Source organism: Melanotaenia boesemani, chromosome 11 (assembly GCF_017639745.1).
Source record: "Melanotaenia boesemani isolate fMelBoe1 chromosome 11, fMelBoe1.pri, whole genome shotgun sequence".
NCBI lineage: Eukaryota > Metazoa > Chordata > Actinopteri > Atheriniformes > Melanotaeniidae > Melanotaenia > Melanotaenia boesemani.
This window is the reverse complement of record NC_055692.1, coordinates 15,079,334-15,107,329: the sequence shown is the minus strand read 5'-3', so window position 1 is coordinate 15,107,329 and position 27,996 is coordinate 15,079,334. Positions and strand designations below refer to the sequence as shown.

Genomic DNA, 27,996 nt, shown 5'->3' with positions numbered 1-27,996 from the left:
GGTCTGCTCTGACTCCTGTGTACTTCATATGCCAATCCATTGGTTATCAGGTTGAATAGTTCGAGTGTGACTGGTCAGATATGATGACATCAGTGGATGTGGTATTTTTATTTTTCAGTTTTCATTTGTACATAAAATGTCAAACCAGTAAGTAAGAGATTTTTTTTGTTGTTGTTTTATGTTTTTTTTTTAAATAATAATTAATGAATATATAGCCTACTTGTCACAAGTGACCATTTACAGAATTTGCCTCCTTAGACAGAGTCAAGCTTCTCAGTGAGCAAACATAGTTTACAACAAAAGCAACGAGGGCAAATCATAGTTATTTTAAAGCAACTGGAAAGAAAGAAAAATGGCTTTGCAATTAATGCTGGGCATGATTGTCCATTTTGCTGGCTAAAAAGACAGCTTGGTTTGCAAATGCCACGCCCCCTCACTATTTCAGTACCGCTTGATTGCTGTTCTGAATAGAAAGTTAGCGTGACATACACACAAATAAAATCAGTAGGGAGGTTTTGAAAAAATGGCAGGAAGGCATTTTAACTTATTAGTCCTTCATGAAAAACTGGCAATGCATGTTCAGAAAGTGAGTACAGATAATTACTTAATTTAGATTAGTTAACTATCCGCACATCCTTACTGCAATGTATACAGTTTAGTAAATGGTCTTCCAAATCTTTAGCAGAGGAAAGTTTAGAAACTTTAATGTCCATTCTAAATCAGGATTTCTTGCTATTTTAAAGACAGATAAAGCAACACATCAGGTCCATAATTTAGTCTGTAGCACAGTGATACTCTTCTTTAGTCATGGTGAAAAAAGTACTTAATTCACTTCATTTGGTGGCAGAGAGTTGAAAAATCAATGTAAAATGGGTCATGTTCCAACTTGAGCCATGTGTGTTTGCAAAGTCCTACAAGTAAATCTGGCAGAAGAGTGTTACTGTGAGGACAGTTAGGCAGTTTGCAGGATGAGAGAAATTTTGTTTGAACAGCCTGAGAATACTTTGATCTGCTTTATCCGTTAAAATATTTGTAACCCATATAAAATAGGAGGCAACACTCTGCTTTGGCTTTTATTGTTATTATATGAGTTATTTAAAATGTATGTAAAGTGAAATTTAGGAGACAAAACGATGATTCAGCACATTTTCTGTCTTTCTGCCTTTGATGAAGACTTGAGTGTAAGGCTTCTTAGATACTGCAAGCAGGTGGTTTAATATAAGCTTCATTTAATATTTTTTCCCCCCTAAAAGACCATTTTCTTCATGTGATGGCTGAGAATTTGTGACATTTTCTTTTCCATTTTATAACATTCCCTCTTTGCTGAATGTGTCTTTCTCTTGTTTTCTCTGCAGAGTTTGCAATTAAATGACATGAAATGAAATCCTTTAAGAAATTCTACATTTTTATGGTCATTCAGAAAAGACTTAATGGATTTTCTTTACAATACAACTCCATTTCCAGGCTACTTCACTGGGGATCAAACCATCTCAAATATGCATCTTTTCAAAGTACTCCCTCTTGAGTGTGCAATTGATGAATTAATTCATGTCAATTATACCACAGCAAACAGGAAGCCATCCCTTTAGATAAACTGAATTTTTTATAAGCGCCTATTTCTTTCCTGGTGACCTTTTATAGATTAATATAGCACCAAAAATCAAGTAGGTGTTGCTTAGCTGTTCATTGAGTAATGTAAACCATCTCTGGGCAATAAGCCCTTTCATTTGTTTTATAATAAATATGTTCATAGTGTTAAATCATCAGTATGCAGAACACACAGTCTAGAGGAGCTGTATTCTCTGCAGCATCCTTTACCTCTGTGCAGTTTACACAGTCAAAACAAATTTGCCCTGATCATGAGTTGCTTCAAGAGTTCAATTAAAAAACAGAAATGTGCCCTTATAATTTTAAAGTAGAGGAAAGCAGGCTGCACTATACACTCAGAAGGTACAACCTCTCATCATCAGTGCCATCATTCATCTCTGTGCTCTGAATTTAGCAATTGATTTTATCACAGCATGAATCTTAAATGAATTCTAGGTAAAGCCCAGAGGCAATGACAGGAGAAGTTAGCACAAAAGAGAAGAAAACGTAGAGTAGATGAATGAGGAGATAGAAGAAAAGGTTTCGTAGGAGATAGAGTAAATCTAATGTTTGGGGGGGGGAGCATTTTGTACTTATATTTATTTATTTGTTTGTAGGCAGCTTTCACTTTCCTTGAAACCAACACTTCGTTATTAATGTAGAGTCACTTCATGGCCAGCTTCATATTGTGTTATTTTTATTTTTATTTTTATTTTTTATCTTTTGTTTGAAAAGTAGAAAATGCCTGTTGTGCACAGGCAGATTTTTACAGAAAATGCTAATAATGTGGCTTATGTTACTAAAATAATATTGCCTATCAATCACTGGTACATGCTGTTTTAGTAGAAGGGTTACTGGTGGTTTATTTTTCTCTCCATGGTGAGAGTTAAAGGTATTTACAGCCAGTGTTTGCATTTTTACTGCTTGATCAAGTAGCTTATGTAGCTATAAAAGGCAGTCTACTGAGGTGTAATAAAACTGAACTCAGTTCATCTTTTTCAATACTTTGCTTACAGCTTAACAGCATGTCATGAATGTATTAGATTTAGAAAATGAAGAAAAGGGCATGGTGCATCAGATGAACGTGTATTTTCCTAGACAGTTAATATAGTTCATGGTTGCTTCATGGCTAAGCTCATAATTTTCCTTTATTAACAATATTGTAGTTTATTAAGATATAGAAAAGAGGAAAAGAGAAGAGCTTTGATGACTTGATGCTTTTATAATGGCCCACTGCATATAACAGAGATTTTTTAGAGAAAATGTCAGAAATTTGTAGAATTTTTAGGTTTTTGCTGTTGTTCTCCATTAGCAAAAAAAGATCAGAATCATCATATCTCTACTGTATAAAATGCTGTGCGCATACAGCTGCACCACATGTCACAGTAATTCTGATTCAACTATTCCTGCTATACCTCCAGCTGCATGGATCTATCAAGCATCCCCACCATCAACCAATATTTTTAGACATTCATGGCATATCTAAAGCCATATGTTTTTCTAGACTTCCTGTCTCAGATAAATCCCCAACATTTCTGCTTCTTGCATTTCAATTTTTATCTCCTTTATCATTCGGACTGCAAGGTTTAAATAAAACTGTGCTGTCACATTACTTTTCTTCTGACGCTAATTGATGGCATATACTTCTGAGAAGGTTGCTGAAAGTGCACTTCCACAGTGTGACGATACAATACTGTAGTCTGTAAAGGCAAAACAAACACAGAAGTCACTACAGCAGTTTCATTGCTTTCTTTTTTTCACAGCTGCAATAGTGAGAAAATGAGGTGAGAGAAAAGCTTAGTGACAGAAAACTAGTGGGATGCAACAGCTGTGTACTGAAGTGCTAAATTGGAGGTTATGGAGATGAAGCAATTTGTGTAAAAGTTCTAGTGGAGTAAAGTAAAATACACAATATTACTGTGACATTAAACCATCTAGCCAATAGGTCAACTGATGTGGGGTAGTTGGGTTTGGCAGCTTTGGGTCATGGGGGTTGTGAAAAAAAAATCCAACTTCTTTTGGGGAATCCAGGTCTTTTCATTGCCTGTTTGGTCAGCTTTAAGCTAACTTCAGATAACTTGATTTTTAAGGTAATTTGACCTTTGTGTTGCTTTATATTACACAATGTGTTTGTCTGTGATCAGGACTTTGACAGTCTTAGTGTGTTTATACTCTAAAGCTGGATTTATACTCACACCTTGTCTGTGAAACTTTGGTTACGGCGCCACCACGTATGTTCTGCGTAGGTCCGTTGACGCTTGGTGTGCACCTCTTTCAGACCTAATGTGCACCCCTGCTTGCAGCGGGGCTACACAGACATACTCCCTTGTGATTGGTCAGTTTGTGATTATGTGTTTCTGGCTTTCTGGAGCTTCTGGCTGAATTTAAGTGGTAACTGCAGAAAAGAAACTGTGAGACGATGTCGCACTCTACACTCTAGTGTGAGAGCACATGGCGTCAACTACGCCAGCCCTACTGTATGTAGATGCTGCACGAGTAATAATCCAGCTTAAGACATACCCCCTGATTCTGATCCCTACTAAGCAGCTACAGCTGCCATGTAGACAGGTCTCTGTCATGTCAGTAATGGTACAACATGATTTTAGAAGCTCCTGGTGAATGAATCTGTTCTGCACGCTTGGTTGTTTCAAATCCTGTCAACACCTCTCTGTTGTGTTAAAGAAAACAAAATCAAGAAACATATTTCGTTTAGGGCTACTTTCTTCACCATTTTTGAAAAATAATATCTAAATGTGATCATTTTTACATATTACAGTTGTACAGAATTTGTAATGTTGAAGGAAATGTTCATTTTTACATTATCATTATTATTATTATTCTCATTTAAAAAAAAAAAAGGTTATGGTCTGTTTTTGCATGGATCAGTACCAAAAAATTTTGTCAGGTAAACACTTCAGTAAGCAAAATTATGATTTTGATTAAATTTAAACTAATTATGTAGACCAACTCACAACTCTTTTGACTTAGTGAATGTTATTATCACCATTATAGACTGCTAAAGTTGGAAAATACTTTCTTTGTGACACACTTGACAAACTAAAATAATTCCCAATGTCCAACTTTCTTTTCTTTGCTACTGGAGTTCTGACAGAGGACACAACCACGGTTAACACTGTTCTCTGTCACTAGCTAGCTAAAGCTAGCCAGAAGCATTAGCTCTTTGAACAGAGTGAGTGACAGTGGGGACAGTCAATTATGTTAGCAAGAAAGAAAAGAGCAAAGCAAATTATATAATTTGTAATGGGTTTTAAGTTGGGACTTACAACGTTTCCAGTAGAGAGCACAGCTCTCTCAGCTGTTCGTGCAATGGAAAATAATGACAAGTCAGGAGTTGCGAGATATTGATAGGGGCGTGTTCATCATCAATGCCAAATTCTACGCCCATAGTTAGGTTCCTTTAACTGTTTTTGACATTTTCATGATGGTATTTACTGCTGTGACAGAGAAAAGCTGTTGCAATTGGAACAATGTGCTTGGTCTGCAACAGCATGTAGCATTGGTAGCATGTGCAATGCCAGAATACAAGTTTTCACAGCAGACACTGCTTTCCAGAGGTTTCAGTGTTATTCACTTCACCTGTCACTAGAGACAGGTGATGCGAATAACACAGGGACAGGAACTAGTGTTGCTCAGCTTCAGGCATGGCTCTGTGATGCACTGGTGAGGGGAAAAAAATTAAATACCCTGGAAGGGCCATAAACCACCAAGGAGAGCAAACCTTTTGCAGCAGCTGCAGAAGGAAAACCTAGATAGATTTAAGTTCATAAAATTCATAACAAATTTTCTTTATTTTCCTTATTAAAGGGTCAGGGTTGCCAAGCTGAAATATTAAGACAGAAAAAAATAAAACAGAGTCTTTTTGTAGTGCCTTAATAAAGATGTTCAAAAGAAAAATCATTAGTGCCTGGACTGTTGTGTGAGAAAGAAACATGCTGCATGTGCACTGAAACCAATTTGCCTTTCATTTTGGCAGCATGGCAGATTTATCACTTTGTGCATCCTCAGGGTTGACCTTCCCTTGCAGAGTTTAAACATCATTCTTCAAGTATCAACTCCACATCTGGAATTAGCACACTGACAAACATCTTATGCAAGATTAATCACACTTAAAATGCAGTCAACGGGCTTTGAAACGAGAACAGTGAATAGGCCGTAATGTTTCTTCGCACACTGTGAAAAAAGAATAAATAAATATCAAGCCTGCCTTACTCTCTGCCTACGGGCATAAAGGGTTAGACCACATTTACATGCAAGCTCAACACAGACAACAGAACAGACTACCTGACTCTGACAAGTGCATTGAGACCAAATAGGTAAAACCAATTTGCCTCTGTCAGGTGTTGGCAGACTTGAATTGGGAAAAGAAAATATTTTGCTCAGTGCCTGAGTATGTCCCCATTGTGTGGAGATGCTAATTTAATTAAATGTCTCAAATATGCAGTAGATCGCTCAACTCACTCATAAATAAATAAGCACGTAGATAAGCAGTGGCTCAAAAGCAATTAACACTGTTTGCAGTCGGCCAGACAAATCAGTGATATGAAGACTGCTGTTATCAACTTTATCGTATCAGTGGCCTGTGCTGTGTGTGATGCAGTAAACTGTTTGAGTAGAAGTTTAGTGGAAGCTAAATTTATAGGGAGATAAACAGCTGTCCTCTTTAAGCGCTAGATGAGATGTTAGATATATGAAATAGGGTTATTGTTCCAGATAAGTAACCCTAAAAGGGATTCCAACAAGCATTGGCAGTGGCTTCTTTCCAGCTTTTTCCATAGATCACCAAGATCTGATGGATTCATATAATTTCAGTTGTAGCATTTTGTAAGATGTGAGTGAACGAGGATGGGGAATTATATAAATCATTACGTGCTGTCTCAGCCCCTTATTCTGTTATCTTGTTCATTTTCTTCATTTCATCTCCTGCTGCTGTCTCTTTTCCTGCTCATCCTTCAGTCACTTTTACCCTTTTTTTTCTCTACTGATCCTGTTCAATCTAATTTCCCAGCTCTTTTTTATTAAATATCTTGTCATCCACTTCCCCTCTCCTATTCCTGTCAGCCCTTACCTGGACACGATGTGTGCTAATTGGCTTTACTAGTGATTAATGTGATTTCAAGTCATCAAATAATTCAAGTTGAAAAAAAATGTCCACCCCTCCCTTTCTCTTTTTACACTTTCCCACGTGTTAAATCTCAAGCTATCATATTTGCCATCTCCCCCCTGTCCATTCAGCTCATCCACAAAGCGAACCCTGCGCCTGGATGCTCACCCGGTCTGCTCTAATTGGTGATCAAGATGTGCGCGGGAAGGAGACAGAGACGCCTTTGGCCCATTTCTATTCCCTCATCACATTCACAGGGCCACAGTCACATCTGCGTAACCATGGTGATGCTGATAAGGTGACTCATGACTATTCATCAATGGTGCTGCCTGATTGGACAGCCCCTGAGAGCCTTGTGAAACGTATTCATCAGCGCAGCCTGTGTCCCCGCTCCACCTCAATATGCCCCTCAGGATGGTGAGGGAGCATGTCTGCTACTCTCAGTTTGTTTTTTGCTTTCACCTCTTGTCTTAACCCCACCTCCACCTCGCCTCTCTCTAATTACCTGTCCCACCCTCTCTCCCATGGGAGCGACATCCATGTCTCTCTTCTCTAGCCCAGTGACCTGCACTCTTCACCCTGTCTTAACTGATGAAGGCATTAATCAAAGGCACAATGACATGAGCTGTTTTTCATCTGACCATATCCCCCTCCTGTTACCCAGTTACATTATCACTGGTAATTTAATCATAGCTCTCACTTCAGAGCTTTTTTTTTTCTCATTTCAAACAAATGGTAAATTTACTTAAAAAAAAAAAAAAAAAAAAAAATCTATCATTTTTCCTCAGGATACGTCTTTAGTAATGTTGACGTCTACAGCACCCTTAGAGAGAAAAAATATGAATCATCAATCAGTCTTTGCTCCATTAGTAGTATTTTTATTGCATCTTAAAGGTCATTTGCTCCTGTCTCTGACAGTTTTTTCAGTGACCTTTTATATTTATTAATCTTTTTTTTTCTCCATGTGCCAGTCGGATTACATTTTTTAACATAACATTATGAATCAGTTGAGTTGAATTTCTTGCTGGCAGCTGTGCTTTAAGAATTTTTTTTTCTTTTTTTCTTTTTTTTACGACTGGCCTTTGGCTTTAGTTTTTCCCCAGAAGGCTTTCAAAGAAATTTAAGGTCTTTTCAGTTTTTGTATTTAACTGAAACTGAACTTAACCACTATTTAAAAAAACAAGCAGTATCTAAATATAATTTCAATATGTTTACATCCTGCATGTTATAGATAATGCCATAGTATGCTGTTGATATATTACACACCTAAATGCAGCTGAAATATGTGTAAACCTTCAAGTACTTGAATGTAATCGCCATTTTATTTATGATGGACATGGAAATATAAATGTAACAACTTTACAACAGCAGCTCCGTAGAAATATGTCATTTACAATTTGGCTGATATAATCACTCTTCTTTTGTCTGTAAGAGAAATGGTTCATTTGCATTGTCGGTGTATTCATCTCAGCTCAGCACAATATCAGTAGTCCTGTATTTAGACTCAAGGTCAAGAGTATGACAGCATATCTTATTCATGCATGGGGGGACAGACTGATAGTGTTTGATGCTGCTGTATCTAGGTGTCATCTCTACTTGAACACGGTGTCTCTGATCTGTCTTGTTTTGTAAGGATTTACAGAGACCTGCCTATTACATCCAGATGGATAGAGGTAGGTGATGGACAGCTTGCACACAACTCTGAAAACACCATGCGAGAGCCACAATACAGTCAGTCTAAATGGTGGTGTAGCAGTTGTGGGGGATGGGTAGAGAAACTGAGTAGCCTTTGAAGAAAATACCAGCTTTGCACAATTCTGCTGTGAATATTTTATATTTCATAGAGCAATAACTAAATAGAAGACAAAATCTTTTAAATGACTGGTTTCTGGAGTAAGGCAAGTAAGTCTGTGAATAAGTCCTGAGAAGTCAGCTCAATGCCAAGAACAAGATATGGGGAGTTAACAGCTATGCTCTGCCAGTGATTAGAGGCCCTGCTGGGATAATAAATAAAACACAAAAGCTGCTCACCATGCATTAAGGATTCCAACCCAAATCCAGTGTCCAGAGGCTATGCACCAAGAACAAAGAAGGAGGCAGAGGACTAGTGAGCCCTGGTCGGGGTGGTTGGTGGGGTCCTGCACTGGAGCCCTGGCTGTGGTGTGGGGCCCTGGCCTGTCCAGATCGCAGCAGTTTCTTATGGTGATGCCCTCTGTGGTCCTTGGTGAAGCGCCCTTTTGTGTGGATGGATGCCATGATATCTTTTCCTCACTTCAGTGTCACAGGCCTATGGAAATTTCTATCTCCATAGGCCTGTACAACGAAGCTGGATTTTCTCTTATCCAGGTAAATTCACCTTGTTCACTTCTTGCCGGGGTCAATCACCATGGTAACTTATGCTGAACAGCTAACCTGCTCCGGAGCAGGTTATGTTCTGGATAACAGATCAACGAGTTTAAAGGCACCGCCTCCTGACCAATCAGTTCTCTTGGAAAATGACCTTCCCATTTTTAGAAGATTCAGTCAAAGTTGGTGCACGGATGGTGAGAGGGTGTTTAGGAGACAAAAAGTTTCTAGGGATAGATGCATCCTTTTGATGAAGCCTTGTCACTGACTGCGTTGAAGAATGTTTTTGAAGGCAACTTGTTCTTGACTTGTTCCCAAATCTGTTTTCTTTTTGTTTGTTTTTTTTTTGTTTGTTTTTTTAGCCTTTGATTGTGGGCATTATTTTTGAGTTAGAAGCTCTAATGGAAAAAATTTTCCCTATCTCTCCATAGTTAAGAATCTTTTAAGAAAACCTTGGATCCAGGCAGGGATCCGGATCCCCCCCAAAATGTTATCACTCTTTCCTTATTGTATTTCTGACATTTCCTGAAAATTTAACCAAAATCCATCCAAAACTTTTTGGTATGTTTGGTTTGGTAGGTTTGGTTATGTTGCTAACGAACAGACAGACACCTTGGCGAAGGTTATAAATAAAAAGAGAAGGGAGGAAGCTCTCTGCCCGAAATCTGTGCTGTACTAAAGTGAAATTGAGGGATCGGAGTGCTGTCTGTTTATATTGTCCCATTAATTAATATTGCATAATTTCACAAATTTATGGATTAACAGAGTCAGGAGTTTTCTGTCAGCACTTCTTCCTGGCTGTTGCTGCGGCAACAGTGTTGCTTTTGGCCTGGATTATGTGTTTACATTCTTCATATTTCCTCAAGAAATATAAAATATGCTGCTCTGCAGGGTTTCTCAATGTCTGCTATTGGTCAGACACTGCAAACTCTACCCTTTTATGTGAGCGTGCATGGATCTAGATAGCAAAACCCTGGGTTGAATTACCAAGTTGATAACCAGCTTCATCGTACCGCTTGTCCAGATCCTGAATGTCTGGGTAAGTCAACCCAGCTAACAGAGAGATATCCGGGGTATGTTAATCACGCTTCAGCGTACAGGCCTCAGATGTTTATCTCTAGTTATGTTTTTAAACTAATGTTTCAATCAAAGAGACAGAAACTAGAAGTCAGAGTTTATGTTTGTGCAAAAAGGGGTGGGGATTGTTTATGTATGCTGTGTGGGTCTAAATGTGATGATGTATGTGTGAGAGAGTATGATCAGGTGTGTTATTGAACTTTGTTTTATACTTGCGTGGAAGGTTTTATATACATTCATAATTTGTTTTTATTATGTAAAGCACTATGTACCACTTTTGTATGAAAAGTGGTATATAAATAAAATTTGAGTTTTGAGCATCAGGGCCACTATCCAAGATAAAACTTAGTGAATGCATCAGGAAGTCAAAACTGGAGGAGAAGGAGTTGGAGGAACCATCATGGAAGGAAAAACCCCTGTAGAGATGTATCACGACAGATAGCTGAAGTGGTCGATAGGAGCAAGTCCTACCTACCGAGGGTTAGGGAGGGCTGGACTGAAAGACAGCACAGAGACACTAATCATGGCAGCATAGGAGCAAGCTTTGAGTACCAGGGCAATCAACTGCCCAGATCTACTACACCAGGGAGGATCCCAGGTGCAGAGCTCGGCTAAATCAGTGTTGTCAACTTAACTACCTTGGCGCTATATTTAATGAGTTTTCAGACCCATCTAGAGACTCAATTTAAAGGACTATCAACAAATCTAGTAACGTTTTCTGGTGTTATTGGAGACTTGAAAATGACATGAAAGCACATTTACTTCTCAATAAGCAGTGCTTCCATTGCTTTGTTGGAAAAATGTTGCTTTTTGGTGCAAATATTGTTATGCGATTAAAATGAGATTAATCGAAATGAATGAATCACAAAGCTGCTACTTATTAATTAGATTTTTTTTTTTTTTTATCGAGTCCCACCCTTAATGTTTATACACACAGAGTGTGTATAAACCCATCCCATCATCTTTATAAGGTCTTGTTGAAAAATTATTGCAACACTTGATGGAAATAAATCTTGTGACATTGCAGAAGCTTATTAAAACAATGCCACAGCAAATGCGCCCCATAATCAGAGCTAAAGGTGGTCCAACGAAATATTAGAATCTGAATCTGAGCAACAAAATATAAAAAGCACATTATTTACACAGCTGTCTAAAAGCACATTATTCAAGTACTTACATAAGTACATGTATAGTGGCATGTAGTAAAAAAGAAAGAATGAATGATAAAAGGAATGAATTTTCAAGGCAAAGAGCTAATATTTACTTACACTTTCTCGCTGGCTGTCGTCCCCGGACCGGTCATCCTTTTGCATGTTGTGGGCCAACTCTGGCAGGCCTCAATCACACAGCATTAATTGCAAAAGGAGCTAGAAAAACATACATAAATACAACTTTAGCATGCTTCTAAAGTCATTGTAAAACTAGTCATATAGTCATTTAAACAGCTTTATCTCACTTCTTTTGTGTGTTAGTTAAATAAAAATTAAAACAAAACACATACTTTAAAAGAAATAATATTTTAAACTTGTCATTTATTATTATTCAGTAAGCTGTCCCAGGGGACTTTGCGGCTTAAGAACATGAAAGCTTTAATCTCCCAGACAACCAGGTACTTGTCTGTACATGTGTATGTATGTGTGTGTGATTAATGTGTGCCATAAAGCATGTGTGTGTTCATGAGAAAGGAGATGTGCTGGGATCCACTGGCCTATTAGAATGCATTAGAGTGTAAAAGGTAAAGGTCAGCGAATTATCAGCCAGAGTTACACAAGTCTATTCTGTTTACTTGGCCTAATAACCCAGAGCTTACCCCTGCCTCTGTCTTCTTTCTTCTCGCTGCCTAACACACATGCACACACACACACACACACACACACACACACACACTCTCTCTCTCTCTCTCTTAGCCAAGACCAATTGGAATGAAATGGATGTCCAACACCAATTACAGAGGATAAAATGATGTGGCACAGGCAGAAAATTCTTGTAGAACTTCAAAGAAATTAATAATATGATTTATGTCTTTATTGGTGTGCATTTGGTCAATTTGTGCTCCAGCATTCGTGTCACATGTGTTGTTATCAACCTGCAAGAAGCACACAGAAGGTAAGCAGACATTTAATTTTACAACAGATATTGATACCAGCGCTTATTCTTTTTATCCCTCGATCAAGGACTGTACAAATGCATTTGTTTAACTCCTAATTAATGTTTTCCATGCAGTCACTTCTTTTGTCTGCATCCCATAATAATTATACCCAGGCAAACAATGAAGTTTAACCTGCTCATTCCATGAAAGGTAACACATATAAATGTGTGTCACTTGCAAATTGCCCTATAATCCTTCATTTTCATGCTCCTTGAGTGCCAAAACAACACCAACTCCACTTTGTCTCCGTCTACCCACCTCTTCAGCAACACTGCAGTAGCCAGAATGAGATCAGCCAAAGAAGGCCACACATTATCCTTCACTTTTAGATAAAAAGTATGTCCCTGGCCTATCTTGATAAAATACACATGGAGTGATGACGACCAGTCAGTTAACTAGAGAGTGGTACAGAGTCTTTGCTAATTGGTCTCAGAGGAGAGGAGTAGTTATGTTGAGCAAGATTTGCATGGTGTTGCTTTCATAATGAAAAATACAAAACACTTTATATGCACTATGCATGCATATATTCATATAATATCCAGACACTGATAAGTATTTCATAGGTAATAAATCATGCAGATCATTAAGTAATTTCAGCAGTACTTCTTCTCATAAAACCAACCAATAATTTGTTAGAAATCTCCTTTATTTTTGTTAAGTTAATGAGAGTTATAAGACTACCCAGATTGCACAAAGGGGTTGCATTTAATAAAAAAGCTAACAGAAACATATGTTAAAGCGGTTTATAAGTGAAGTAATCATGCAAACAGAACAAAATACATAAAAAAAATTCAGGAAAAAACATAGCATTAACCCTTACTCTGTGCTCTTATTAAGCTCCAGTTTCTGAGACTAGAATCGTATATTGTATTATTATGTATCATGTATTTATTTATTTATTTTTAGATTTTTGTATTGTTTTCTCTTTTTCAGACATTGATACATAAAGTCTGATTAAAATAGCAAAATTGGACCTGAAGAAAAACACCTACTCTTTTTTATTTAAAATTAACTTTTTATTCACGATCCCTCTGCAGTCATACATTCAATAATGATGCAAGTTTGAGTGTGATGTCTTAAAGATTTATGTCATTGTTATACTCAGCAAATTCAGCACAGTTGCACCGTTATTGCACAAGTGCCTGTCTGGAAAAAAAATAGTCAATTATCTTGAAATTTCTACAAATATTGGAAACAGCTAGCCATCAGACAAACTGCTCCTCTTCTCTGCTTATATGTCAGAATCAGATATCAGGTCAGAATGGGCTACAATTCATGAAATAAACTTCAAATTTCTACTTCTCTTTTGAAGAACTTCGGCCGTGAAAGCATAAGCCTAATTTTTTACAACAGAATCAGTAGGAGTCATGACTCTGACAGCTCTGACAGGAGGAAGTTATCAGTTTTCATCTTATTATACAAGTTCTAAGGGCTGCAATGATAGGATAAAACGTATTTCCAATGTGTAAACTCTCAATTAAAACATTGTTTAATTTTTATTTTGAAGACAAGAAGCTCTTATTATTTGTGTGCCTCAGTGTGTGCAGTGAATCAGCAGTAGAGAAACCACAGGAGGCTGATTTCTATCTGGGCTGATGAACTTCAGTCCGGTTCAGTTTTAGTAGCACATAAACACAGAATTTAGATTATCATAAAAAAAAAAACTGAAAACAAATGCAAATTCATGAATTTTGAATAAATTAAATGTTATTAACACAATTAGGGAATAGCAGAAATAAAACAGGTTTTCATATGGTGTTGACATTATATAAAGTAATTTTTGGGTGTAAAGTAGATTTTATGTAAAGCCAGCTGGACAACATGAATTAAGAAAGTTTTAATGTAAACCATGATGTTTTCTTAACCTTAACCATCCTTTTTTTAATACACAAACTTTCATTTCATTATTTTAATTTCAAATTATTTATTTCAAGCACTTGTGACACAAATAGCCGATGAACAACAACATTGGACAGATCAATTTCTTTCAGTAGAATAAATGCAAATCCTTAATGCTTGAAAAGGACGAGGAAGAACAGAACTTATAAGTCATTTAGTCCCACCTCATATCTCATCAACAGCTTCATATAATAAGTTCAAATACTCACACCTGTTTCCCAAACCTCAAACCAGGACAATGGCCAAAAGGCCTGCACCAGATTACAATAACTTATTTGACAGTATTTATAGTATTTACCAAATATAAGAAAAATAAAACACAATGTACATTAGTCAAAATATGTGAAAAATAGAAGCAAGGTACATTCACGGTGATGTAACAAAAGGTAACAATCAACCGTTATTTACATTAAATGATAATTACATACCAACAAGTTAAAAAATGAGAATCCCACTAACAGTAAAGGACAGGTACATCCTTATACTGTTACAAACTCATTTATATATGTTTATATAGCATTTAAATCTGTAGGTATTTGGGCATTGCTTGTGTTGGATATCCAGACTGTTCCAATATTTCACTCCACATACACACAAAAACGCTTACTCGTAGAAATTTAGGTCATGTGAAATCTCCATGTCCTCTAAATTTATAAGAACGCTGCCAAATTGTGAAAATATTTTGTATATTACTCGGTAGTAAATTGTTAAATGCTTTAAATAGAGTTTTTAATATATAATCCTTTACAAGATCATTGATTTTTAACATTTAAAGACTTAATTAACAGATTATGAGTAGGTTCCACAAACCCAGCCTTATGAATAACCCGGACTGCTCATTTCTGTAGTGTAAATAATGGATTAATTGTGCCTTGGTAACTATTTCCTCACACTTCAACACAATATGTGAAGTATGGGTGTACCAAAGAGCAGTTTAAAGTACAGACTGCATTCACTTCATTTATGATTGAGAGGCTTTTGGATATTTTGGTTTTTATATGTCTGAAGAGGGCTTTCTATGATAATTTACTATCTATTATAAGTCCTAAAATGTATTTTCATATACATTTTCAATTTGGACACTTTTAATCACCTTTAGCTATGTATAAAAACCTAATTTTCAACCATAACCATTTAAATTTCCACTTCTAACCCTAACCAGAATAAAAAAGCAACTGGATAAAAAAAATTACATGAAAAGGAAAGATACTTGTTGAAAACTTGTTGGAATAGGACTTTTATTATGTTCTTCAGCCTTTATGTGTGTATTGCCATATTCAACCCCCTCTGAGCCCCAAATGTAGACTCTTTTTCACGTTGTGAAATGTGAGGCCAAAGTTGATTGTGAACTATTTTATAAAACGTGACAGCATTTCTCTACAGAGTGTTTCTTCCATTCAAAAGCATAAAAAAGATCAAAACAATGAAAATTTATCTGTGGAAATAATGGAACAAGTTTTCATAACCATTTCACACCCTGCAATGAGAATTTCCTGTGGGCAAATTCCTTTGTCTTTACAAGTTCACTAATAAGTGATGACAGCAAAATTCTCTTATTATTATGTCATCATCATAATAATAAACTTCCAACAAATAAACATAATACATGCTTTATCAAGCTATGGGGTCTTTTTTTTCTTTCTAGAAATTAAAAAATTGAAATAATAATAATAATGAGATTTCCAGTGCATTTAAGAGCCAAAAATTACATCTGGGGAAAAAGGCCTTACATCTTTTAGCAGCTCAACAACCCCACAGCTCACATTCAATGGCACAAAATCATGAACAGAGAGGAGAAAAAAACAGACTTGTTCAAAGTAGCCATCATTTTTAAACCTGTTTCCCACTGAAAACCCCTGGCCATTTCAAAAGGACTTATGTAAACTCAGAAGAGTATGAAAACATAGCAATCAACAGGGTAAGAAAAATTACCACCAGCTACCAGCAAAATTCTTGTAAAAGATGAAATGTCTGATTTGTGAATTGAGGAGAAAAACTGTTTGCTAGTGAATTTAGTATTTTTCTGCCTTTGGCCAGATGCTCATTTCTATAGAGTTCATTTTTTGGTCTGCAGGGAAAGTGTCAGAAATTACTTGAAACTAGAAGCTTATAGATGGCTGCAAGAAACATTGAGATGCTGCTATTTTTGCTGAAGACCCATTCATTATAACTGAAAAGTGCCAATAATTTTATTTGCATTACATTTTGCTTTTATGTATAATTTCATGGTTGCACAGATTCAAGGTCTTTGTTGTTTGTTTTGTTGATTTTTCCCCTCTCTTGTTCTTTAACCTTGGTCATTTTATGTGAATGTTTTGCTCCATAATAATTACTATATCTGTATGTTTTTCTTAAAACAACCAGAATTATGTTAACAGTAACATAATTTCTGACCAGAAATGTAAGCATAAGGCACAGCGAGACCCTCACCTCCTCCACCACAGACCAAGATATGAAAACTGCCTTCGGCAGATGCGATTTCCTCTCGTGTCCCTCTGACACATCCTCAGCTGGCTTTTTCAATTAACTTCCTGCCATCTTTAGGAGAGCGATGGGAGTTTATCCAACGTGATCATATTAGGTCATAGAGCAAAAAAAAAAAAAAAAAAAAAAAGAAGACATGAAAATAATATGGCTTCTCCTCATCTACCATTAGCAGGTCATGGCTGTCTAATATGCTCTGCTGCTGTGTGAAACATCTCTTGGGGGGTCTCCTAGCTGCTTATTGAATAATCCCTCAAAAGTATCTTGGCATCTTATGGTAGCCATTCAATCAGCTGACGTGAGCAAGCACTGTGCTTTTACTAAAATCACGACTCATTTTTGTTAATTTTGGCAGATCAATTATAACATTTTTTTGTTTAATTTTTGTAGCTAATTTTCTGGAGACAAAGCCACTGGAAGATTACATATTACTGACATTAATATTCAAGCTTATATGGTAGATACTAAAATAGAGCAATCAGCAAATAAATCATTCAAATCTGTCAGAAAAATCCATCGTATATTCTTCCATTTAGAATAAATTACAACCCATTACACGCTACATCATAGTGTTTTTAGACTAAATTGGCAGTGACACTTGTCTGGTGCACACTAAAAGCTCCCCATGTACCATCCAATTATCAGTCTGGTTTCTTAGCCTCTGACTGAAGTGGATTTTTTTCATCTCTTAGAGTTCCTTCACTCATCCAAAGATGGCACAACACAAATTAGCATCCTACTGATTTACTGATTTTGGTCATTTACAGCAGCTTTAAAACCACTCTTGAACCACTTCTAGAGTAGGATGGGCTCTTGCACAGATGAATAAATGAATGCTAGAGGGTTCTCAGTGTTGAGGAGTAAACAACAGCCTCCCTGCCCACTGACTCAAGCCAGGATTGAAGTATAGCAGTGGCTTCTCCAAGTGGCACTTCAGTTACTAAAAATGAGAGTAAAAACTGGAAACTTATGTGGAGAGACTTTGTTACAAACTGACTTCATGTGTCGCATGTAGTCAAGCCCTTTCTGCAGTAAAGCCATTTGTTACATAAAACTGCTACAGTACATTCATCACTTAAATCAGCAGCCAGTGAAGGGCTGTCACCTCTTGTAATACAATCATGCTCATACACACACAACATACAAGTCAAAAGTCAAGGCAAGCCAGCATTCACATGCACACACACACACTTAAAACACAACCTGCATGTGATGGATTAGTGTTGTCATTTCATATAGACACTTAATTTCAGAAAGGACGATGATGCTTCTGAGGCTTAAAAAATATACACTTGATACTATGCAGTGCCAGTAGGAACACCAATTTATCTTCAAGTATGGACAGATTGAAACTGGTTATAATACAGCCATATCTGGCTCAACAGCTTGATTTACTTACCATTTATTCCTCTAGCACTCTGTTGACAGTGATGAGCCCTTTGTAGCAGCTCAGAACAATTTCACAGTAAGCTGGCCAGGGATGAAAATACAATAACATTTACTTGAAATGTAAATTAGCTCTCATACCTCAAACTCCTTGAAAATAATTGTCTTATATTCCACCTATTGTCTAGCAGACCCAAGTATGAGTCACACATTTTATTGTTTTCTTTTTGTGTTTTGAAACAGATGAGGGAGCATTTTTTAAACAGTCTGATATTCAGCTGTGCATGGACATTGATAGGAACGTATGATTAAATTAAATTTATTAAAGCACTGCACTGCATTACAAATGAGTACTGTAGGAACATCTTTTCTTGTGGTACAGAAAATATGGATGTTCAATTATTCAATGTAAATATGCTTAAGACAGCTGCACTATGGTGCCAACACCTGCAACAGTTGCTGGCAAACTTCATTTCTCAGTCCTGACCTCCTCTGTAAGCTGCCACAAAGGAGATGCTCAGGATACATACTTTACAAAGTCACAAGTTATAAGTCCTGAACATTACCTTGTATTAAGTATCTGAATTAATTCAGATTTTAGAATAAAACAGCACTGAATTATTCTTATCAAATGCCCCCCCCATTACATTGTTTAGCACTAAAGTTAGATGAACCTGTCAATGGTACGTAGTGATGTGGTGTCATTAAAGGCAAAATAAGTAGCATTGGCACCTAGTGTTTCAAATCAGAACTGCAGTCGAAAGAGAAAAACGCGGAGAGCGTTCTTCCCAGTGGTGATACGCAGGTTTACACCGTATACCCACTAGAAAAGGTTACAAATTTCCCTATAACCACTAAAAAATGTTCTAAGATGCGTATCACCATGTTTTGTGACATAACTTTCACTTTCCCGATCATAAATTAGCCACGAAGCCAGCCCGTTTAGACCATGAGGAATTCCGTCAAAAGTGACGTTGAGAGAGAAAGCAGCTTGACTGTCTGTCCTGATCCTGACCTGCGTATCTTAACAGCTGGTGGCTGGTTGCTAGACAACCACGAATTAAAGAGTGGCGGATGAGAGGAAGAAGAAGATGCAGCAGCAGCAGAAAAAGACGAGGAAGAAGATTTTTTTGGGTGATACAAGTAGTTAGTGGAGAGGGAACGCAGAGAAAAAACATGAAAAGAAAACAAAGTCAAATCACACTGTTTCAGTTTGTCAGTGAGCGTGCTGCTAGTTCTGTTTCCACTGTCGATTCGGGGGGCACTACCGTTACACAGTTAGGGGCGGGGAGGAGAGCCTGACGCTGTCGTTAGGTAGGGGAATTTAAAAACAGGCATCCTTGGTTTGAGTGGAGAAACGGAAAGTTAGGTAAATGTTGGACAACATTTAAAGCTGGTAGAAACTATTTAAATGTACAAAGTTAACACTATATTAGCATGTTATTATGGTTAAATAAAAATGAAGACAATTCATAGTCACCTTAAATGTCCATTAATAAGGACACCTTGTACACCATCAAATAAATAACTTATGTGTGTAGTTGTCTCATTATTCAAGTTATTCCAAGAGTGGAATGTTTGCCTCTATATTTTTTCATGAATTCTTATTTATTGAAAATGGATTTGTCTTGTTCTGTCAGTGGCTGTTTAGTGGTTAAAGTGCAGCTGTTAATCAATTCACATTAAACTTTATTTATAAAGAGTTTTTCTTGCCAAAGGCAACACAACATGCTTTACATGATGAAAAAAATGTATGCATAAGTAATGTCCAGGGCGGCTTTCGTCTATCTTCATCATTCATGCATGTTAAAAATACAGGCTTGAAACTTACTTTACAATACATCTGTATGAAAAAAACATAAATTGATCAAAATTGTAATGGACACTGATCTGTTTGACCTGTGGAGATCGCAACAGGCAATACAACACATCATATGAAGACAGAGGTACGAGATAGTCTATGCTTCTGAGAAAAGCCTATTTTTTTTACAGGTAAGAAGAGGTTTAATGAAAGATACCACTGATTACAACTATAAACTGTAAAACCAGGCAATTATTGAATCTGATGTGTACTGGGAGCTATACCTGACTTTACTGTTTCAGCTTTAACCAACATTTTTATAAGTCTGCCTCACGAAATTCCATCAAGTTTCCATAAGTACAATACCAGCATAACTGAGAAGCATTCTGAAGTTTTGTTAAATAAAGTTTTATTAAATAATTATAGAAAGTGTCAATTTTATAGTGTAAAATTGAGGTAATGAGAGGTAAATTAGAGGTAATGAGAATCTGGTCCTTGGCTGATTTTTTTTACAAATTTTCACTTACATCTAAAGTTTGAGTGAAGTAGAAATAAATTATATATTCTGATTTGGTCAAATCACAGATAAATATCCATCCATTCACCAGCTCATCCGAAGGTTCCCGAGGCTTTCCCAGGCCAGCCGCGAGATGTAGTCCGTCCAGTGTGTCCTGGGTCTTCCCCGGGGCCACTTTTCGGTGGGACATGCCCGGAACACTTCGCCAGGGAGGCGTCCAGGAGGTATCCTGACCAGATGCCCGAGCCACCTCATCTGGCTCTTCTCGATGTGGAGGAGCAGCGACTCTACTCTGAGCCCCTCCCGGATCACCGAGCTTCTGGGAGAGCCCGGCCACTCATTTCAGCCGCTTGTATTCACAATCTTGTTCTTTCGGTCACTACCCACAGCTCGTGACCGTAGGTGAGGGTAGGAACGTAGCTCTACCGGTAAATCGAGAGCCTTGCCTTTTGGCTCAGCTCCTCTTTCACCACAACACTGTAGACGCCGCACCGGAGGATAACTTCACAGATAAATATGTTAATTTAAAATTAAATAAACTGTGTCAGGACATTATGTTTAAGGACTAATGGCAAAATCAGCTGCAACACCTCCTCCCCTCCATCTGAATGATGGACCGATAAGTCACCCCATTTTTCTCCACAAGACGACCCCACTGTTTTACCAAAACCAGGGAAGGTTTAGGGAGCTGCCGTATTTTTTCTGGAGTGGGGTGGGCCTGCCTTCTCCAATACCCAAAAACATCTTTAAGGGGGAGGTCAGCTTCCTGCAAGAAGCGCAGGTCAGATGTAGAATGGGATGGCTGAAGAGTCACCACTGATTGACTTACCGACACAGGAGCAGGAGAAGGGGCAGACTACAGAGCTTCTGGGACAGGGGTGCCAGACAACACCTGCTCTGTCAAGCTAGTGCCTGATGTAAGCTGTGTGAAAAGCACGTCAATATTTGTGTTGCTGCAACGAGACCGGTACTTGAAATCAAAATCAGCAAGTTGGTCTGCCCAGCAATGTTCAGCTGCTCCCAGCTTGGCTGAGTGGATATACCTTAGGGGGTTGCTGTCTGTATGAACCACACACTGATGCCCCAAAAGATCCGTTCTAAATTTTTCAGTCATGGCCCCCTTTAATGCCAGAAACTCTAACTTCAGGGAGCTATAGTTGGGCATGTTACGCTCCATTGGTCAGAGGCCACATCCAGCATATGCAATAGGCCTAACTCCATCCCGAGTCTCCTGTGAAAGCACTATGGCTAGCGTCAGTCTCCAGAATGAAATGAAATGAGTAATTGGCATAAGCCAACACTGGGCTCGAGGTCAATTTTGACTTGAGAGCCTCAAAGCTGCCCTCATACTCTGAAGTCTATGCATCTTGAAATGCCTGGCCAGACACATTTCTGGACTTGGTGCTCACCAGTTTTGCCACGAACTTATGAATAGAACCCACCAACTTGGCAAAGCCCTCCACAAAGCAATGCCCAAAAATGAGCGAAGTTCTGAGACAAGAGTGGGACGGGGCCACTTAGTCACTGCGCCACTGTTTTGGTTGGGTCTGTGGCCACACCCCTATATGAAATAAAATGCACCCAGAAAGCTAAGCTCTCGCAGAAAGAATGAATATTTCTCAAGCTTCACTTTGAGACCTTACCTCTGGAGTTGCTCAACAACCATCTCCAGCCACTGTACATGCTGGGAGACTGAAGACGAAAAGACAATGATGCCATCCAGGTACAAGAGAAAAGACTGGCACTGCTGATCCCAAGTATCCTTTGCATGAGACATTGAAAGGCACTTGGGGCATTACACAGTCTAATTCCACTCAACGAGTCCAAATGGTGTACAGAAGGCAGTTTTTTGGCTTGTCGTTTTCTGGTACCGGCACCTGGTTGTAACCACTGGCTAAGTCCTGGGTGCAAAACCATATGATCATATTCCAGCCACAGGTGGTTATCTCATCGCTCAGGATTTTCCATTGTTCTATTTTCAGACTCACAACATTCTGGATCAGATAATGTGGAAGTATTCTGTAAAGGGTGACATGCAGAGATGAACTGATGCTAGATTTTACATTCTCATAATCAAGAAGTGCACTGAAAACCTCAAAGAGGTTTGTGCAGTTAGCTGGCAGAGGAACATCCAGCGGAGATTATGAGCCAGAAATATTTTTGCCTTCTCTCCGCATCGCAGAATATTTATACTGTCATGACAATTTCCACTATTTACTTTGAGGGTTAAACAATTATTTAAAAGTCACAGCCACTGCAGATCATGTCTCATCTCCTGCTGCATGGCTTTCCCTTATGTGCCCCCAGCGTTTTTTTTTTTTTGTTTTTTTTTTCCCCTCAACTTTGCGCTGCAGCCACTTCTAATCCTCATAAACTAAAACAAGATGGTTTAGAACTCATTGGAGTTTTTGATCTAATGAAAGTCTTTTATTTGACTTTATAGCTCAGTGGAACTGTTGTCTGTTATCAGCTGCGAAATCAATCCGTTATCAGAGATCTGAAAACACTGATAGTGAAGAATATTATTTCATAACAAATATAATTTCCTTAAGTGCACTTCCTTTAGTGGAAGTTTAAAACCATTGTTTTGAAGCTAATGCTGCAGGATTTTCACCAGCACTCTGCTAGTGGAGGAGGAGTAATGCATGCTCTGCACATGACTAAAGCATCTCCAACAACACAGAGCTGCCTGTGGAGGCCTTTTTGTAAATCATGCTGATGCGCACTTGCGTACCAGTAAAAACACAAATATCGGCCCGATAAATCAGCCAGTCGATGTATCGGTCGATCCTTATCATGAACTGCTAATGACAAAACTACAAAGGTATGGGATCAGAGGAACTGCATACAACGGGATCAGCAGCTACTTAAAAGACAGAAAACAATATGTTCACTTACAAGAAGCAAAGTCTAACATACAGAATGTTATCTGTGAGGTCTCCCAAGGATACGTTAACTTGTGAACATACACAATTGTGTTTCACATTTAGGAAGTGATACATTGTTTACTTAAGTAGTTACTTAAAAGACATTAAACAGTATGTTCAATTATCAGGAATAAAATTTTTTCTGCAGTCCCCCAAGGTTTAATATTTGGGGCATTTCTGTTTATTTTATACATAAATGATATATGTGAATTAAGAAAAAAACTGAAAACCATATTTTTGCACATGATACAAGAACTGACAATGTTAAAATAGATGGTTTGATGATAATAAACTAACATTGAGTATAAGATAAATAAAATTCATTATTTTTCAGCAACTGTCAATTCAAAACCAACAAAAACCTCTAAATAACATTAAATAATATTGAAAGAGAAAGAGTAACTGAAAGAAAATTTCTTGGGGTAATAATAGACAACAAACTAAACAGGAAATCACATGTAAATTATATTGTTTTTTTTTTTGTTTTTTGTTTTTTTATTATTATTATTATTATTTATAAAAAAATACACAAAGTTCCCTGAGGACTCTCCAAAGGGATTGATAAAGTATTTCTATTCTATTCTATTCTAAAACACACTTTTCATGCTGGGGCAACATCAAGAGCTTTACATTTTAAAAAAAATCAATTCATGCATATTAAAAACAAAACTAGCCTTTACACACATCAAAAGAGACTACATAACAATAAATAGAAAAAAAACCACTCAAAGTCTTTCACACAGTTGCACGCACACACATGCATACATACACACAAAGCAGCACCCCCACCCCATTCTGCACAAACGTGACTCCCTGATTTCTGTCTTTAAACTAAAAGTATACAGTCTGAGTATACACTAAAAGTGATTAACATCTGGCTTGATGCTGCTGTGAGAAAAGAATATCATGGAGATCCATCCACACCAGAAACCAGTCCACCCATGTCCTTCAGCAGTTGCCATCATGGCAACCCCCCCAGTCAGGGCAGACCGGGGCCCACACCACAGCCATAAGGCTGCAGTGCAGGGTCCCAGCCACCCAGACAAGGGCAATCATCGCAGCAACAACCCCCAGACTGAGCAGGCAGAACCCCTGTCGTGGAGCATCTCCATGAAGAAAACACTGGAGTTGAAACAAAGATTAAATAACCTTAATAAACAATAAGAACAGCTAGGAATAATGAATGAATGAATAAATGTATAAATAAATAAAGTTGAGTAAAATAAAAATAAAATAACATGAAATAAAACGAAAAATAATTTAAGATCAAATAAAATTTAGTTAAAAGCTAAGCTAAAAAGGTAGGTCTTAAGCCTCTTTTTAAAAACATCAACAGTCTGCAGCCCTGAGGTTCTCTGGCAGGGTATTTCCACAGACGAGGGCCGGAACAATTGAAAGAGGCCTTGCTGCATGTTTTGGTCCTCACCCTTGGAACAACTAAGAAACCGGTACCAGAGGACCTCAGGGTCCGCGAGCATTCATAATTTAAAAGCAAGTCAGATAAATAAGAAGGCCCAAGACCATTAAGACATTTATAAACTACTAAAAGAAGCTTAAAAGTTTCAAAATCAGAGTATTACACAGAGCCAAAAACATCATCAATCACCTTGCACCTTCATTCACCCATACATGACTTACTGTGTGGAAGTCTGGGGGAACACATATAAAACATATAAAACAAACACAAATCTTTTAAAAAGCATTAAGAATGGTATGAAATGCAGACAACCAACCAACCAACTCTTCATTAAACTGAAAGCTCTTAAATTCAAAGACTAGTGGACTTTGAAAGAGCGCAATTTATTCATTCTCTGTACCGTTTAGTCCATTACAGGTCGCTGGTAAGCTGGAGCCTATCCCACAGTTGAGAGGCAGGGTATACCCTGGACAGTTCACCAGTCCATCGCAGGGCCAACACAGATACAGACAAACAACCATTCACACACACACACACACACACTCCTAGGCAGAATTTAGACTGACCAATTAACCTAACATGCATGTCTTTGGACAGTGGGAGGAAGCTGGAGAACCCGGAGAGAACCCACACATACGTGGTGAGAACATGCAAACTCCACACAGAAAGGCCACCACGCCCCAGGTTTGAACATCCCTCCAGCCAAGGCTTGAACCAGCAACCTTCTTGCTGTGAGGCTGCGGTGCTAACCACCACACCACCGTGCAACGTCTTGTTGGCATAGGAAGTAAAATTTGTAACAGTATTAAATGAAAACTAGGGCAGCAAAATGAAAACAACAAGCATCTTTGTTGTTGTGATTCATGATTTTTTTTTAAGCTTGTCTTTTTATAGGTGCTCCCAATGATTATCAGCTTTGATTTTCTTAAAATTATTGCAGGTGGTTTCTTACAGGTGAAGCAGCTGGTAGCCTGGTTTTTCTTGTTTAGATTGAACAGTTTATGCTGTTGCTTATATCTGGTGTATCCTTGTCTCCTTTTTCTTCTTTTCACTCTCTTCTTTTGCCCCTACCCCTCTTGTCAGGTCCAGCATTAATAAAAACATTCAGCAACAGACAAATTTAAAATAATTTGAAAAATAATAAGAATAATACTTAATTATCAAGAGGGGCCTTATATCTGTAAAGCTCCTCTTCTGGTCCTCTCATGTTCCTCAAAGCAAAATTGACCGGCACATCACAGCAGCCAGACCACCATTCTGCTTGATATGATGCTGGACAGGACAAGAAAAAAGCAAAAGTTCCAAGCTGGTGTGTTCTATAGCTACATTTCAAGCCTTAAAAGCTTTAAAAGGTGCTGTTAAAGAAATATTTTCCCAATGAATTGGTGAGCCTTATCCAATCATCTGAAAAACATTGACCCCATGTTAAATTAATTCTGTGTATTTACTGAATTAAATGAATGAGCATTTGTGGGAGGTTTTAGGTTTATTTTATTGGATAGCTGCAGTTGAGATACGCCATGGATTTAGCCAAGGAAGGCCTTTTTTTTGTACCCATACAATCCCACTTGGTCCAGTGAACAGTTCTGTGGGAATACTTGTTTGTTTTCATTTTGCTTTGCTGCCCCCAAGTGGTCAAAGGTATTACAATCAGGCTGTCATATAAGGTCAACTGCAGTCCATTTTATAGTTCAAATGAAATAACAGATGAAGACAATCCAATATTGTAATTATTAACTGATAATATAAATTACAATGGTTCTGTAATGCAATTTGTCCTAATCACAACCAAAGGCTGAATTATGTCATGTAAGACTGAATCTGTACAAAAAAAAATCTACAATAAAAAGATTTAAGTGGGAATTTAGAGGTTTGTTGGGGTAAAAAGACATTCCTAGGACCTCTGAAACTAGTTTGTATGACTTCTTTCTTTTTAATGCTTGCTCATAATTAAGGAAGGCTTTCTCAGAACCATTTAACACCTACAGTGCATCACAACACACTTTTTCATTCAGTGGTAGCCTGTGTACAGTCACTCAGGTGTTGCTGTCAAATTTAACTCCAACTTAATGAATTTTAATGACAAGTTTTAAATTCTACTGCCTTTTTACCACATCTTGCAGATAAATTTTACCTTTACTAATGATGTGGATAAAATGGTGTATTGGTTTGCTGTAAGCTGCCAGCAGAGGTCCCCAGAGAGCTGAGGATGCCTGTAAGTTACTATTGACACCTTTTCCTTCCTCCACTTTCTGTTGCATAATGATAATAATAATAAAATAATACATTTAAATTAAAGAAACGTAATTAATATAAGATTATTTCCATATTTATAATGCCTTCTTGTGTAATACTTATCTCTCTTTATCCCTATTTGTAAAACCAGTTCACATACAAAGAGTTATCTATTGTTTGTCCTGTGACACAGATGGCACTAAAGCCTGATGACAGCGCTGACCTGAGGCATTATAAGGCCCTGCAGAGCTGGTGATGAGTCATTCCTATCCATACAGTCCAGCAGGAAACAGCAGGCACGCAGTGATGAACTGAATCTCAGCCTGCATCTCTCATCATTTGCTATTCAACATGCACACTGATGACTGGACACAGCAGTGCTGCTTAACATCTAGGTCACAAAGCCATTTCTGGTACTTTCTCACCATATAAGGATTGAGCTGGTTCATGAATGACTGGCAGCATAATGGGCTTGTATGCCATAACTGTAATCATCTAACTTGATCTGAAACTTCTGAAATGAGTTTCAGTCATACATCAACATATTATAAAGCCAAATCTACTTTCAAACATCTCATAAAACTCACACTGCATTGTACTATTAAAGGGGATTTGCTACACTTGCACCTGCAGGGAAAAAAAAAAATCTTTACACTGTGTCCAAGCACATTAGAACATTTTCACCCAAGGCCTGACACGAATTTTCCCTCGGTGCAATAACTTCAGCTTCTGTGAATGTTTGCTGTGTCGTTATTTATTTTTTTACCCCTCCAACTGTCTTTTTCCAGGCAGAATTTCTTCCATATGATTGCTCACAACACTGCAGAGCGCCCAGAGTTTAAAGTGTCATATTTATTCACACCTACTGTACATATTCATAGAGAATCAGTCTTAAATTATTACATTTCCTTTGTAAAACTCAAAGCCTCATCCTCTCAGTTTTAGGTACTATGTTTGATTTTAGATTCCTGTTCTGTTGCTAGAGCAGTGTACAATAACCCCAGCTCCACAAGTTTTACCCATGTTAGTCCTACTCCCCACATACACCC

The 27,996-nt window shown here is 37.8% G+C and overlaps 1 protein-coding gene across 2 annotated transcripts in view; it reads right to left on the bottom strand.

The window, feature by feature from the left end:
* pde4d (phosphodiesterase 4D, cAMP-specific) overlaps nucleotides 1-27,996 on the bottom strand; it is a 199,968-nt gene that overhangs the window by 160,400 nt on the left and 11,572 nt on the right. The window contains exons 1-2 of one of the 2 annotated variants that reach the window (XM_041998556.1): nucleotides 18,064-18,874; nucleotides 11,401-11,499 (exon numbers count right to left, since the gene is read on the bottom strand). In XM_041998556.1, coding sequence (XP_041854490.1) covers nucleotides 11,401-11,445 — 45 coding nt within the window. In that variant the 5' untranslated portion in view covers nucleotides 11,446-11,499; nucleotides 18,064-18,874. Of the gene's footprint in view, nucleotides 1-11,400; nucleotides 11,500-18,063; nucleotides 18,875-27,996 lie in introns of those variants that run through there. The other variant, XM_041998555.1, reaches the window with a different exon arrangement.